Genomic DNA, 16,600 nt, shown 5'->3' with positions numbered 1-16,600 from the left:
TTTCATTGGAATGAGGGAGAATTTGTTAGGAATTCTAATGTATTAAATTAAAGATGATAGATTAAGTAGGTGGATAAAATAGTGTTTATGTGTATAATCAAGCTATATCTGGAAAATCAGTTCAGAATCTATTTTTATGGGAAATAAAATGGTAGCACAGAAAGTTTTATTTATATAAATTTATATAACTTTGATATATATAAATGGTAAACTCAAATTTTATTTCTAACAGGTTTGGCTGTGGCAATAGCATTCATATAAAATGCATGAAGATCCTAGCTAATTATCAGGATATGATTTCAAACACTTCCATGTTGAAATGTCCTCTGTGTAGGAAAGAGTTTGCCCCATTAAAACTTATTTTAGAAGAATTCAAAAACTCTAGCAAACTTGTAACTGCAGCTGAAAAAGAGCGACTGGACAAACACCTTGGAATTCCCTGTAATAACTGCAAACAATTTCCAATTGAGGGGAAATGTTATAAGTAAGTGTCAACAGTAAAATTATAAACATGTATTCTAACTTTTTTTTTTTTTTTTTTTTTTTTACTTTAGGAAACTTGGAGCATTAGGGTACTGGTCATTACTGCCTTCTTTCTTCTATATATAGTGTGTTTGCCTTAAGTGGTGTTTGCTTATTTAGGATTTCCAGACTGATGATTTATGTCTGCCCAGTACCTCAAAAATTCTGGTTGTTTTATTTTCTTCACTTACACAAACATATTGGCTTTGTACTAGATTGAGAGTCTGAAGTAGCATCTTGTCCTGGAAGCTCTGGACACAGGCTTAAATGAGTTTCCAAATTCAGAACTCTCAACTTCTAGACCTCTCAACTTCTATAACTTTCTTTGAACCATCAGTGAAATCATTGCCAAACACTCCTAGGATTGAGCTAGAGGGATATTTACTAGATTGACTGAATATTTAATTAGGTTTCCCAAACTTGAAATTACAATGAGTACATATTTTTTTCTTTAATCCTATACTTTAAAAACAAGATAAATGCTAGAGAAAACAATTTTTGTTACTTCTGTAAGTAATCCCTAAACTTTCCCACAATTGCCACACTAACACATCAGTTAATTGCTATGTCCGGGAAATTTGTGTTTTAACTAAAATTTTAGCTTAACTGTATGTTAAGAAAATATACTCTTTTTTCAGTCTTCCTAGAAATACATTATGATGAACCCAATTAATATATATTTTTAGAACCCTCTTATAAAACCATAAAACTTTTTTTTATCACTCCCATCAACAAATGATAACTTTTCTGCTTTGAAGTGTTTTAGTTCTTTGTTTTCTCTATGTGTCACATAGAATAAAATCAACTGGATCACTATAAGAGTCTTTACTGGAAAATAATTGGCCTGAGAAGGCTCCAAAGGAGCATTTTAAATTGAGGAAGAAGGGGAGACTTTTTGTAGAGTTTTAGCAGGTGTTCAGCTAGTGTTACGAATGTTGGTTAAATAGAATTAGAAAAAGGAAGGACTTGATCTTTGGTTTTAGTAGCCATTGTTTTCAAGAGGTATGGATCCAAACAGTAAGGAGCTAGGATAATGTGCGAAAGAGAGGATTGGGAGGAACAGCTGTGGGGAATGAGGACATGAAGCAGCCATGGTGTAAAATTCTCAGTCCTCTTTTTTGCCTATTCCTCAAATGATTAGTGTGTGGCTTTAGCAGACTACTTCAAATCTTTCTTTTAAGTATTTTGTTAATGGTAGTGCACGCCTCTATTATTCTGAGCTTTCTGACTGCTCTTTCTTTGTGGATGATTCTTCTTACTATCTTCTGCACAGGAGGAAAAAATTTTTTATACCTTTCTAGTTTCTTTTAGTTGGTCTATTAATTTAACTGACATAAGACAGATTAATAGCAGAAAAAAATTTAAATTTTTTCATGTGGGAGTCTCAAATTGACATGAGAGGTTCAAAGACAAGCAGTTGAGGCTTATAAGCCACGCTGAGCTACGAAGGGGATAGGGGTCTGGGGCTTCAAAGGGAAAGAAGACAATCTATGGGAAGATGGGAAGAGCAAATGTTTGTCATGCCATGCAGAAAAAATGGAACACAAAGAGGAATTTGAACAAACAGGCCCTGCTGAGCTCCCTCCAGCTTAGCAGACCTAGCCCATATTCTTTGTAGTTGTCTGTGGTGATAGCTCTCTTTCTGGACAAGGCCTCTACCTAAATTCCTTTTAGGCAGTTGAGGGGGAGATAAAAAGCTCTTCCTGAATCCTTTAGGGCTTGATTGACTTCAGCTCAAAATAATCTGCATGCCAAAGTGGCACTGGGGAGAATTTTTCCAAATATAGGCATTCTCCACTGTTTTGCTCCCTGCCCACTGCTCTACACTCTCCTTTGAGAATAATTTATGTTGCGAGGAAAGAGAGGGAATATAATTCCTATTTTCAAGAAGTATTCTGCTAAGTACAATTCTTTATGAAATAATTGGAAAACATTGTATAATCAAATGATAGAATATCTAATAGGCTATAAATCCTCTAGGAATTTAGAGAAAGAAATAAATGAAAGCTAAGGTACTGTGGGAACAAATCATGAAAGGGTTACATGGTAGACAAAATAATGCCCTCCCAGATATGTCTGCATTCTTTTGCTCAGAACCTATATATTAGGTTACACATCATAGAGAAATGAAGGTTGCAGATGTAATTAAGACTGCTAAATGCCTGACCTTGAAATAAGGAGATTATTTTTTATTGTCTGGACCCAGTGTGATCACGAAGGTTCTTAAAAGTGGACGGGGAGGCAAAAAGAGAGTCAGAGGGAAATGTGACTATGGAAGATAGGCCTAGCGAGACAAAGCACTGCCTGCTTTGAAGATGGACAGAAGGCCAAAAACTAAGCTAAGGAAGGTAGAGAGCCTCTAGAAAATGGAAAAGGCAAGGGAACAGATCCCCTCTAGGACCTCCAGAAACAAATACAATCCTGCCAACCCCTGGATTTTAGTTGAGACCCATATCAGACTTCTATCCTACAAAACTATAAAATAATAAAGTTGTGTTCTTTAAGCTGCTAAATTTGCTGTAATTTGTTACAGTAGCAGTAGGAAGCTAATATGGGTGAGATAATATGGGCCTTTGTCCTATTTGCCTAGTTCCCAGGAAATTTTGACAGGAATTATTCATCAAAACCATCAAAATAATTGAATTTTTTTCTTGTATGTCTTGGTCTTTTGTTTTTTTAGGTGTACCAAATGTATAGAATATCATTTATGCCAAGAATGTTTCGATAGCTGCTGCCATCATTCTCACCCATTCACATTTCGTGAGGTACCGTATCCATCTTGAATTTTATATGGAGTTTGTATTTGTCCTGTTATAAATCTAAGTAAAGTAAATCTAAGAATAATAAGAATAGATAACCCTTTGTAATAGAGCTGATTGTTTTTTAATAAAAACCTAAGAGCAAATTTTTATGAGAACTTATTTTCATAGGAATGTACAAGGCAACCAGTTATCACATTGGTAGTTTATAAAACTAACACAATAACAAATATCTGATGATATTATGCATAAATCTTAAGTATAGGAATTACAGTCACTAAACTTGAATATTCATTTTTTAAAAAAATTTCAGTGTTTCAAATTGATATAACTTATTGACAACCACTTATGGTTTTAAAATTTCTTACATTAGCAATAATAAAATGTTTTTGCAATCATTTGAACTGTACACTTAGAAGTGTCTCCTGTTGCTGAATAATAATGCTACCTTCTACTTAATACACAAGATAAAACATCCACAATTACATTATTGATTAATATTTTTACCTTAAAAAGTAATGTTATTATAGTAGCTGTGCAATAGTATGTTAGACTCACCAATAATTTGTAAATTTTTAATGTTAAAAAAGGTGTATTTTAAATGAGTCTTTGTCATTCACATTATGTTGTTGATACAAAAGTAATTTTAATCCACGAAATTAAAATTTCCGTGATTTTCTTTTTTTACCTATTACAGATGAGAAATCAAAGATGGAGATCACTAGAAAAAGGATCAGATGAAATTGTAAAGTACATAGACATTAAAAATGAGATAAAAGAAAAAATGCCACATTTTCAAGGAAAGCAAGGGTGAGATTCTCAGTGACGCTTACATTTCTTTTATGACTTGGGACGTTTAAATAATTTTTCAGTTCGAGTAAGTTTTCTTCATTCCTTTATTCAGTAAATATGAATCATATGTTAACATTATTATGCAAGTAAAGAGGAAGGCTCTAGAGTCAGACCGCCTGAATCCAATCCTTGTACAACTACAAGTTGGCTATGTGACTTTTGAGCTTTTTACTTTACTTCCCTTTGCCACATTTTTTTCATCTTTAAAATATGAATAATCATAAAACCAACCTCCTAGGAATTTTGTGAATATAAAATGAGTTAATACACACAGCAAATATTCAAATAATCTTGTCTATTATTATTAATTCCACCAGAGAGTCTACTTGTTGTTAGGGATATAGTAGTTCCCTCAGTAAATAAATGATATAAACTGATATAAGTTATAAAAAAAAATGCAGGGGGATTTGATATTTGCTTTGAAGTGATTGACCTCTAGGGGAAGGAAATCTTTTCTTCTTCATTGCCCCACTATTTCACCCTCGTGGAGGAAGAATGATGAGTGGATTGGTTGTGTTTTATAACACTGTTTGGGCTTCTTTATTAGTGGCTAGGCTTCCAGATTTTTTGTCATATTCTTCATTAGAGAAATTAAACATGCTGTGTATTATTAACATTTGAGGTACACTATAAAAGGTATACAAAAGAGGTCATTTTGAAAGGATGAGATAAAATTATTTTTTTTTAAAGATTTTATTTATTTATGTGACAGAGAGACAGCCAGCGAGAGAGGGAACACAAGCAGGGGGAGTGGGAGAGGAAGAAGCAGGCTCCCAGCGGAGGAGCCTGATGTGGGACTCGATCCGGGAACGCCAGGATCATGCCCTGAGCCGAAGGCAGCCACCTAACGACTGCGCTACCCAGGCGCCCCCAGAGATAAAATTAATTTTTAAAAAATAATTTCAGGGGAGCCTGGGTGGCTCAGTCATTAAGCGTCTGCCTTCGGCTCAGGTCATGATGCCAGCGTTCTGGGATAGAGCCCTGCATCGGGCTCCCTGCTCAGTGGGAAGCCTGCTTCTCCCTCTCCCACTCCCCCTGCTGGTGTTCCCTCTCCCACTGCCTCTCTCTCTGTCAAATAAATAAATAAAATCTTTAAAAAAATTATAATAATTTCAGTGAATTATCCAAATAAAAATTGTACTTGTTCTCAATAACACAAAAACACATTTCTGTCCAGCCCAATGGAAGTTTACCCATGTCCTATGGGCACTTCACACACTTTGTAGACCACAGCTCTTGCAGAGCATAAAATACCTTGTGGGTGTATAATAAGCCTATGCAAAGGCTCTCCATCTCCATTTCCTCTGGCTCTGGCTGGGTATCACACCAACCCATTAGAGTGACAAATTGTGTAACTAAAGGTTTTGAAGATATTGTAGGTAGAAGCAAAAGAGCATTAGGTAGAAAAGCATTCTAGGTAGAGAAAGCAGAATAAATAAAAGGAGATAATTTCAAGATAAAGTATGGTTACCTCCTTAAATAATAAAAATACACAGTTGTTTTTCTAATTGACAATTAGATGACCTTGGTAAAAGCAATTGTTGTAGTATGATGGAAGTATATCTGTAAAGCGATATGAAATATAAACTTTTCTGAAAAATATAGGCATGCCTTGTTTTATTGCACTTGACTTTATTATACTTTGCAGATATTGAATTTTTTACAACTGGAGGTTTGTGATAACCCATATCAAGCAAGTATACCAGTGCTATTTCCAACAGCATTTGCTCACTTCATGTCTTGTATCATATTTTGGTAATTCTTGCAATATTTCAAACTTTTTCAGATTGTTATTATATTTGTTACGGTGATCTGTGATCTTTGACGTTACTATTTAATATTGTTTTCATGCCTGCTAACACAATATCCATTCTGCAACCCATGAATTAATGAATAATTTTGACTTTCAAGTCTTATTAAGAAATAATTTTTTAAATTTTAATTCCAGGAGTTAAACACAGTTTAACTGTTAATACAGTGTTGTGTTAGTGTCAGATATACAATATAGTGATTCAACAATTCTATACATTACTCAGTGCTCATCATAAGTGTCCTCTTAATCCCCTTCACCTACTTCACCCATCCCACCACCTACCTCCCCTCTGATAACCACCATTTTGTTCTCTAGAGTTAAGAGTTTTTTGGTTTGTCTCTTTTTCTCTTTGTTCTTTGCTTTTCTTTGTTTTGTTTCTTAAATTCCACAAATGAGTGAAATCATATGGTATTTGTTTTTCTCTGACTTATTTCATTAACATTATAACCTCTACATCCCATGTTGTTGCAAATGACAAAGATTTCATTCTTTCTTATGGCTGAGTAATATTCCAGTGTGTCTGTGTGTGTGTGTGTGTGTGTGTGTGTGTCCTTTTTCTTTGTCCACTCATCTATCAATGGACATTTGAGTTGTTTCCATAATTTGGCTATTGTAAATAATGCTGCAGTAAACATGGGGATGCACATATGCTCTCAAATTAGTGTTCTCATATTCTTTGGGTCTATACCCAGTAGTGTGATTATTGGATCATAGGGTATTTCTATTTTTAATTTTTTGAGGAACATCCATACTGTCTTCCATAGTTGAGGCTGCACCAGTTTGCATTCCCACAAAAATACAAGATGGCTCCTTTTTCTCCACATCCTTTCCAACAGTTGTTGTTTCTTGTGTTTTTCATTTGGCCATTCTGACTGGTGTGAGGTTATATCCCATTGTGATTTTGATTTGCATTTCCCTGATGACAAGTGATGTTGAGCAACTTTTCATGTGCCTGTTGACCATCTGTAAGTCTTCTTTGGAGAAATGTCTGCTCATGTCTTCTTCTGCACATTGTTAATTTATTTTATTTTGTTTTTAAAAAGATTTTATTTATTTATTTAGGGAGCGGGGGGAGGGGCAGAAGGAGACAGAGAGACTCCCAAGCAAACTCCACACTGAGCATGGAGCCTGATGCAGGCCTGGATCTCAAGACCCTGAGATCATGACCTGAGTGGAAAACCAAGAGCCAGAGGCTTAACCAACTGAGCTACCCAGGTGCCCCCTTCCCATTTTTTAGTTAGATTATTTGATTCGTGTTGTGTTGTATAAGTTCTTTACATATTTTGGATACTAACCATTTATCAGATATGTTATTTGCAAATTTCTTCTTCCATTCAGTAGGTTATCTTTAGTTTTGTTAGTTGTTTACTTTGCTGTGCAGAAGCTTTTTATATTGATGTAATCCTAATAGTTTATTTTTGCTTTTGTTTCTCTTGCCTCAAAGAGACATATCTAGGGCACCTGGGTGGCTTAGTTGGTTAAGCATCAGATTCTTGATTTCAGCTCTGGTCATGATCTCAGGGTCATGAAATTGAGCCACACATCGGGCTCCATGCTCAACACATAGTACACTGCAGATTCTCTCTCTCCCTCTGCTCCTTCCCCCCACTGGTGTGTGCTCTCTCTCTCTCTCTTTAAAATAAATAAATATTTTTTTAAAAAGAGAAGAGACGTATCTAGAAAGATGTTGTTACAGCCAATGTCTGAGAAATTACTGCCTGTGCTCTCTTCTAGGATTTTTGTGGTTTCAGGTCTTACATTTAGGCCTTAAACCCACTTTGAGTTCACTTTTGTGTATGGTGTAAGAGTTTGGTCCAGTTTCATTCTTCTGCATGTAGCTGTCCAGTTATCCAGACACCATTTATCAAAGAGACTTTTTTCCAGTGCATATTCTTGCCTTCTTTGTTGAAGATTAGTTGGCCATATCACTGTGGGTTTATTTCCAGATTTTCTGTTCCTTTCCATTGTCTGTTTTTCTGCCAGAATCATACTGGTTCATTGATCTGTTCTGTTGTTTCTTTAGCTTCTATTTTGCTTATGCCTGTTCTGATCTTTATTATTACTTTTGTCTACAAGTTTGGGATTTTGTCTGTTCTTCTTTTTCTAGCTTCTTTAGATATAATGTTAGGTTGTTTACTTGAGGTGTTTCTTGTTTCTTGAGGTAGGACTGTATTGCTATAACTTTCCCTCTTGGAACAGCTTTTGCTGCATCCCAAAGATTTTGGACCATTGTGTTTTCATTTTTCTCCATGTATTTTTTTTTAATTTCCTCTTAGATTTCTTGGGTAACCCATTCCTTGTTTAATAGCATATTATGTAACCTCCATGTATTTGTGTTCTTTCCAGATTTTTTTTCTGTGGTTGATTTTTAGTTTCATAGTGTTGTGGTCAGAAAAGATGCACGGTAGACTTCAATCTTTTTTAATTTGTTGAGACCTGTTTTGTGGCCTAATATGTGATCTGTTCTGAAGAATTCCATATGCACTTGGAAAACGTGTATTCTGCTGTTTAGATGAAATGTTCTGAATATACCTGTTAGATCCATCTGGCCCAATGTGTTATTCAAAGCTACTGTTTCCTTGTTGCTTTTCTGTTTGGATGATCTGTCCATTGATGTAAGTGAGGTGTTAAAGTCCCCTAATATTATTGTATTACTACCAATTATTTCCTTTATGTTTGTTATTAGCTGCTCTATGTATTTGGTTGCTCCCATGTTGGGTGTATAAATATTTATAATTGTTATATTTTCTTGTTGGATTGTTCCCTTTGTGATTATATAGTATCCTTTGTCTCTTATTACAGTCTTTGTTTTAAAGTCTATTTTGTCTGATATAATTGCTACTCTGGCTTTATTTTCACTTAGATTTGCATGGTAAATGCTTTTCTATCCCTTCACTTTCAATCTGCATGAGTCTTCAGGTCTGAAATGAATCTCTTGTAGGCAGCGTATAGTTCTTGCTTTATTATCCATTCCATCACCCTTGTCTTTTGATTGGAGCATTGTGTCCAAAGTAATTATTGAAGGTATGTATTGCCATTTTTTAACTTGTTTTATGTTTGTTTTGTAGTTCTTCTCTGTTCCTTTGTAATCATTCTCTCTTCTCTCATGGTGCTGGCTTTCTTTAGTGATATACTTGGATTCAATTCTCTTTATTGTTTGCATATCCATTACTAATTTTTGATTTGTGGTTACCATTAGGTTTATATAAAACATCTTATGCATATAGCAGTCTATATTAAGTTGATGGTCACTTAAGTTTCAACCCATTCTCAATGCACTAAATTTTTATTCCTCTCCCACATTTTAGGATATGCTGTCATAATTTGCATCCTTTTATTTTATGAATTTCTTGACTGATATTTATAGATATACTTAATTTTACTGCTTTTGTGTTTCCTACTTTTCTTAATCCTGCTATGGCCTTTCCTTTCTACTCAAGGAGTCCCTTTTAACATTTCATGTAGGCCTAGTTTAGTGGTAATGAAATCTTTTAACTTTTGTTTATGTGAGAAACTCTTTATCTCTCCTTCTATTCTGAATGGTACCTTGCTGGATCTAGTATTCTTGGCTGAAGGTTTTTTTCTTTCACCACTTTGAATATATTATGCCACTTACTTCTGGCCTGCAAAGTTTCTGCTAAAAAATGAGCTCATAGCCTTATGGGCCTCACCTTATATTGACTTCTTCCTTTTCTCTTGCTGCTTTTAAAATCATCTCTTTATCACTACTTTTTGCTATTTTAATTACTACGTGTCTTGATGTGGACCTCCTTCAGTTGATTTTGTTGGGGATTTTCTGTGCCTCCTGGATCTGGTTTTCTGTTTCATTCCCCAGATTCAGGAAGTTTTCAGCTATTATTTCTTCAAATAAATTTTCTGCCCTCTTTTCTCTCTCTTCTCCTTTTGGGATCCCTACAATGTGAATGTTATTACAATTGATGGTGTCATTGAGTTCTCTTTGTCTATTTTCATTTTTTATTATTATTTTTCTTTCTCCTGTTCAGCTTGATTGCTTTCTATTTCTCTGTCCTCTGGGTCACTGACCTATTCTTCTGCTTCCTCTAGTCTATTCTCTCAAGTGTATTTTTAATTTCAATTATTGAATTCTTCATCTCTATTGGTTCTTTTTTATGCTTTCTATCTCTTTGTTGACAGTTCTCACTGAATTCCTTCACTCTTTTCTCAAGTCCAGTGGTATCTTTATGACCATTATTTTAAATTGTCTACCAGGCATATTGTTTATCTCCATTTCATCAAGCTCTCTTGCTATGATTTTGTGTTTTCATTTGGGGCATATTCCTTTATCTCCTCATTTTGTCTAACTCTATGTGTCTGTTTCTAAGTGTTAGGAAAGTCAGCTACATCTCCTATCTTGAAAGTAGTGGCCTTAAGAAAAAGAAGTCCTGTGGTTCCCTGTAGTGCATTGTCCCCTGTTCACCACAACCTGGCACTTCAGGGGTATCTCCCATGTGATTGTGTGTACCCTATGCTGTGGCTGAGTTGCATTTGTTTTCAGTCCAGTCATCTGCAGTGGTTTGTCTGTTGTGGGCAGGGTTTGTCCCTGTTTTATTTGGGCTAGTCTGGGGCTGCCTTGGGCTTGAGTTGAGTGAGACCAGGCTTTTGCCAGAATTGCATAGCACTGAACTGCAAGGCATTTTCCCTGTGTTATCTCCTGGGAGGCTTTTGTTGCTGGGCATGGCCTGCAGTCAGATCACAGGTCTGCCCCAGCCCACTGTTGGGGCCCAGTAAAACTGGCGTGTATGGTTATTTTCCCCTCTCCCTGGAGCAGAAGTAACTTTGGAGTGGTGCCATCCCCTACCAGAACTGCTTGTACCCTGCCAGGCTTGTGGCCCCTCTTTGGATGAACTCTTGCCAAGGGCTTGTTGGAAGGGGTGTATCCCCAGAGAACACAGGGGCAGGGTGCTGCTGTTAGCAAAGTAGGTGAAGAGTGTTGGTGCTGTACCAGTTCCAACACATGACTATGTATTTAGCTGGGAGGCAGGGGAGGGAAATGATGCCCACCAGCTATTTGGTTCTTGGAATAGTTTCCCAAAGATCCCTGCCTCTCCAGCACATGCTCTGAGATTAGTAAATACATCTTCTTCCTGTATATCCCAGTTTTTCAAACTGCTGTTTCTATGCTGATCTCAGTGGGACTGTTGTTCTGCTCTCCATTTTAGGGTGAGGACTCAGTTTCTTATCCCCTCTGCCTCTCCCAGACCTAAGCCTGCTGATTTTTCAAGTTCCAGTTGTTAAGCCTTACTGATTGTAAGGACTCATGTAGTTAGGCCCCTCTGCTTTTCAAAGCCAGATGTTATGGGGATTTGTCTTCCTAGTGCAGATCCCCCATGCCTGCAGTGACTGCTTTGGGGTCTGGTCTTTGCCCATCTCCACACTGTTGGCATCCTTCCTGCAGAGAGGTTCACAGGTCAGTTTGGCTCCCAACTTGGATCTCTGCCCTCCATACCCTCTTTGGTGTAGATTCTTCTCTAATTTAGCTGTTGAAAGTCTGTTTTGATAGGCTTCAGGTCATTTTCTTGGTTATTTAACCTGATGTGAGTGTTATCTAAATGTATCTAAATGTTATCTAAATGCCTAGGATACTCCTACTCTGTCATCTTCCCCAGAAGTGAAGAAATACATTTTGTAAGGCTATAGCTGTCATGGTGATTCCTCTGATGGATCTGGGCAAAGTAAATTGGAAACCTTCTGGAAAAAATTCACCACTCTAGATGCTATTAAGAACATTATTCATGGAAAGAGGTCATAATATTAACATTAGCAAGAGTTGTGAAGAAGTTGATTCCAATCCTCACAGATGACTTCAAGGGATTCAAGATTTCAGTGAAGGAAATAACTGCAGGTGTGGTGGAAATAACAAGAGAAATAGAATTAGAAGTAGAGCCTGAAGATGTGACTGAATTGCAGCAATTTCATGATAAAACATTAATGGATGAGGAGTTGCTTTTTATGAATGGGCAAAGAAAGTGGTTTCTTGAGATAGAATCTACTCCTGGTGAAGATGCTGTGAAGATTGTTGGAATGACAACAAAGGATTTAGAATATTACATAAACTTAGCTGATAAAGTAGCTGTAGGGTTTAAGAGTTGACAAATTTTGGGGTGCATGGGTGGCTCCATTGCTGGAGCATTCAACTCTTGATTTTGCTCAGGTCATGATCACAAGATCCTGAGAGCAAGCCCTGTGTTGGGCTCCGTGCTCAGTAGGGAGTCTGCTTGAGATTCTCTCTCTCCCTCTCTCTCTCTTTGTACTTCTGTACAAAAATGGGGTTGGTACTTTTAGAATCACATTAACATAGACTAACAATACTAAAGTAGTAAGCATATACCCCAAGGGAAAATGAGTTTCCTCTTAGATTCTCATCTACCAATTTATCACAGTAGCCTGGAATATTTAATGTGGCTTACCATGCACCTTCCTCCCTACCAGATGACATCATGAATTGGATTGTATTTTTCTAAACACAAGGAGTAAGTGTTGGCTTAGACTGAAATAATTTGAGTATGTGGTCTCATTAAAATTTTGTTCTTATGAAATGACATTAAAAAGTACAAATCAAAAAATTTTAGGTTAGTGTTTTTATTTGAAATGACTGATTAAATTTTGTTATTTGTGATGTTGATGTTGAAATTGAGTCCATCTTGTTCAGCACCAGTATACTAGATTTATTCAACTTTATAATGTATGAGATTTCTTACCTTCAGTTCAAGAAAATATTGGATTCATTTATATTATTTATATGGTGGTTATTTACCTGTGCTATTGATTACTTCCTGATCTATAATCACATATAAATATTCATGTCTTTCTGCTCATTCTCATTCAGCCAAGTTTACACACCAAAACAAGTGGTGAAGTCACTGCCTCTCTTACTGATTACAAAGAATAGTAAGCTGCTTGCTCCAGGCTATCAGTGTCGACTTTGTTTGAAGGCATTTTGTCTGGGTCAACATATAAGATTGCTACCATGTACTCACAAGGTAGAAGTCACATCATTTTAATTTGACTTTCCTTATAGGGCTAGTTTTTACAAATGAATTGACAATTTAAGCCTCTCCTTTCGCTTTTTAGTTGTATTACGTGCAAAGATGTTCATATTGAGCAGTATGTATAGAAGAGCTGCAGCAGAGACTATTGAGAAGGCAGCTCTATCCCCTATGGATGGATTTCTATTGATTAGGACTCACTTCTGTATATGCTATCCAGGAAAGATAAAATGGCCCTTCAAATTAGATTATTTTATCTACCTTATCTACTTTTGTTACCCTTATAAAGAAAAAGCTTATAGAATAATGTGTTTTTGTGATTCTTTGGAGGAAACAGAAATGTTTAATTTGACATGGTTTATTATTTCAAATGAATTCACTAGAATTAAAGTCTAATGTTGTTTGATCACGATATAGTTGGTAACCAGGATTTCTCTGAAATAAAGTTACTTTAAATAAATATTTATAGTTTTAGAGTCACCTTTACTTAAAATGTCTGATAGTTTGTTTTCTTCCCAAGAATGTGATTTGTTATTTTATAGTTTACCATCATCAGATCCATTTCCAACTCTAGTTGGTTATGACTGTTTTTATTATTTAATAAATTTTATTCATTAGATATCAACAGTGAAATTAATGACTTGAATAAGTAGTGGGATTTAATGAAATTACAAAAATGACATCCATAGAAGCCTTTCCATTTTAGTGTTGAAAATGGAGATCAATCCATAAGCCATTCCATTTTCCTCTTTGAAATATTTCCATAAAACTTGATAAATTATAATTATTTTCCATTCTTGCTAAATAGTTTTAATAGTAATACAATAATGAAACTGGGGGAAACTTACATAGATAGTAAACATTATAAACAAGATAATTATATCTCTGATTAATTTATAACCTTTTTTTTAAGTTTCATAGGAAATGTATTGACAGTTGGTTATTCCACACGTGCAATTCATGCCCTATTGATGGACAAGTTATATATAACCCTTTAATCTGGAAAGATACAGCAGTAAATGGACACACACATCAGTCTATTTCAAACACAAACATCACTCATCTGTCAAAACAGGAAGAACCAGAACTTTTTATTCCTGGTACTGGATTAGTCTTAAAACAAAACAGACTTGGAATTTTACCTAGCATACCTCAACGTAATTCTGAGAAGTTGAATACACCTGAAAGTCTAACAGATACCTATCAGAATATAACAATAGATGATCTACTCTCTATCAAGTTAGATGATTCAAACTCAAGAAAATTAATCTGTGAATATAAAATTAGCCAACATTTCCCCAGGTATCTTCAAGATTTACCAATTGGACCCTTTGGGAAAATGTCATCTCAAACATTTCTTCCTTCTATTGCTCACAAGAATATTATATGTCCCACTGGAATGGAAAGCCCACATATCAATGAAAAGTACCACACTGGTGAAAGCCAGAAGATGGCCAAAGACCAGAAACATATTAACCACAATCCAAAGAAGACTTTTGGTACTAGAATAAGAGAAGACAAGAAGAGATCAAATACTTTACTTCCAGAAGATTTAAATCTTATTGTCAATTGGGATACAAGTAAAATAAGCTTGTCTAAAAGATATAATAATTGTGTGGGAAAAATTAGACAAAAATATAGTAATCTGTCAAGAAGGCCTGAATCTCATCCTTTAAATACAAAAAGTCCTGAGCTATCTTTAGTATTGGAAGGAGTTCAGTTATGAAGATATATTTTTTATTAACATCAGAAAATATTTGAATATTGAACATAAAAATGTTTTATTTGTAGAACATAAACATTGTACACTCTTGACAAATGTATATAGAATTCTTTGTCGTCATTTTGCCTACTTGTCTATGACTAACTACTCTTAAAAGAAATCACCCCATTCTTTATAAGACTTAAAGCATTAGGTGTCTTGATGAGTATGTTCAGGATGTTGTTAATTATGAATAATTTTTAGAAATTCTAGTTCATAGTGATTAAAATAAGTATTTTTACTTAAATTAAGGAAATAGATTTTTCTTGCCTTGAGCCACTTTTTTTTAAACATTCCACTTTATGACATGTAACATGGAAGGATTCTTTCCAGGACCTTGCATATTTTTTGCATTTTCTTGCATTAATATTCACCACAAACCTATAGAAAAATCCTAATGGTAGCTGTCTTTTTCACTTTATTTTTTTAAGGTATTTCTTGTACATGAAATGAAAATTAAAAATACTTATTATCCTATAAGTCATACAACATTTTTAATGATTTCACTGATTTCAAGAAACTTATAAGTACTACCAAATTTCTATTATTTCTACTGTTTTTGAAGACTATATAAAATTACTTAAACCCCCCATTAAAATATAAGATATTTGGGGGCAAGGACCTTGTTGTTTTATTCACTGCTGTACACTTAACATGCAGTGCTTGACAAACATGGGTGTTCTGTAATATTTGTTGAACCACTGAATTATGAAGGCAAGTGGCCACATAAGAAGGAGGCCAAACAAAAAAAAATATGTGATATTAGAAAAACAAAGAAAGAAAATATAGTCCATTAGTAGCAATTGGTCAGGTAAGATCAAGATTGAATAATGCAATTTTGCTTTAGCAATAAGGAAAATATTAGTGACCATAGCTAGGAAAGTTTAGTGGAGCAGTGGGAGCCAAGTCTAGGTTGGATTGGGTTGAAGAGAAAATGGCAGGTGAGGACATGGAAACACGGAATATATACAACTCAGGAAGAGAGAGAGAGAAGAGACAAAAGTAACTGGAAGATGTTTGTTCAGGGTTTGGTTTGGTTTGGTTTTATTTTAAGCTGAGACTTGAACCTATTTAAATGTCATTAAAAATATAGCTGGTGTGTGTGATAATTGATACCAGACAGATACAGCTGGTATGTGTGATAATTGTTAATAACAGAAGGATCTAGAGCATAGGTGTCAGGATAGCCTATAGTAGGATGCAGGGACTTATCCACTATAACAGAAGGGAGGTGTGTATTATAGATTTAGATGCAATAGGTGGTGAAATTGCAGTCTATATCAGCAGAGAGTGAGTAAAGAAGATGTTTGAGGTCATTGGAAAAGGATAAAAAAACCTATTTTCTTGAGAGAAATGGAAAGTGAACTGACTGGTGAAGAATAATAGCATTTCAGGCAATTTTAAGGTCCTTTTAAGTTTATTAGCTATGAATTTATATAATGTTACCAATCTGACTCAGTTGGATGATGTTTAGCTGCACAACACAATCTATGTGCCACCATAGAGAAGATAGAGTGTTGAATTCATCATGGTTACAGCTTTGGTAGGTAGTTACAATTAAAGGAAAATGAGCAAGCAAGTTTGGGGCCTCAACAAGGGAGAGATCAAAGAGGTAGATTCAAAATCTGAACAAATTAGAAGTGATTATAGGAAAAGACTTACTCTAAGGCAAGATAAATGAGTAAATGAATTAGAAGACGAAGATTGGTCAAACAGGAGTACTAGGCAGGCATGCTGCAAAAAATAGGTTCAGATCAGAGAAAGTAATGCCTGAAGAAGAGATTTCAGAAGGGGGCAGGTTTCAGTGAGGTTCCAGGTATGGCCATATGTTGGTGGATGTGGCAGAGCGAAGCCTGCAAGAATGAAAATATGAAGGAAAATGAGA

General features: G+C 35.3%; 1 protein-coding gene across 1 annotated transcript in view; it reads left to right on the top strand.

Moving 5' to 3' along the window:
• The window catches only part of ZSWIM2 (zinc finger SWIM-type containing 2), a 30,242-nt gene extending 15,563 nt beyond the window's left edge, over positions 1 to 14,679 (top strand). The window contains exons 5-9 of the mRNA XM_026492373.3: positions 233 to 484; positions 3,203 to 3,287; positions 3,979 to 4,091; positions 12,794 to 12,947; positions 13,867 to 14,679. Of these exons, the coding sequence (XP_026348158.2) occupies positions 233 to 484; positions 3,203 to 3,287; positions 3,979 to 4,091; positions 12,794 to 12,947; positions 13,867 to 14,679 (1,417 nt within the window). The remainder of the gene's footprint in view (positions 1 to 232; positions 485 to 3,202; positions 3,288 to 3,978; positions 4,092 to 12,793; positions 12,948 to 13,866) is intronic.
• The last annotated feature ends 1,921 nt before the right edge of the window (positions 14,680 to 16,600 follow it).

This window comes from Ursus arctos, unplaced genomic scaffold (genome assembly GCF_023065955.2).
Source record: "Ursus arctos isolate Adak ecotype North America unplaced genomic scaffold, UrsArc2.0 scaffold_1, whole genome shotgun sequence".
In the NCBI taxonomy this organism is placed as follows: domain Eukaryota; kingdom Metazoa; phylum Chordata; class Mammalia; order Carnivora; family Ursidae; genus Ursus; species Ursus arctos.
Note: the sequence above shows the minus strand (reverse complement) of the source record. Positions and strands in the feature narration are given on the sequence as shown.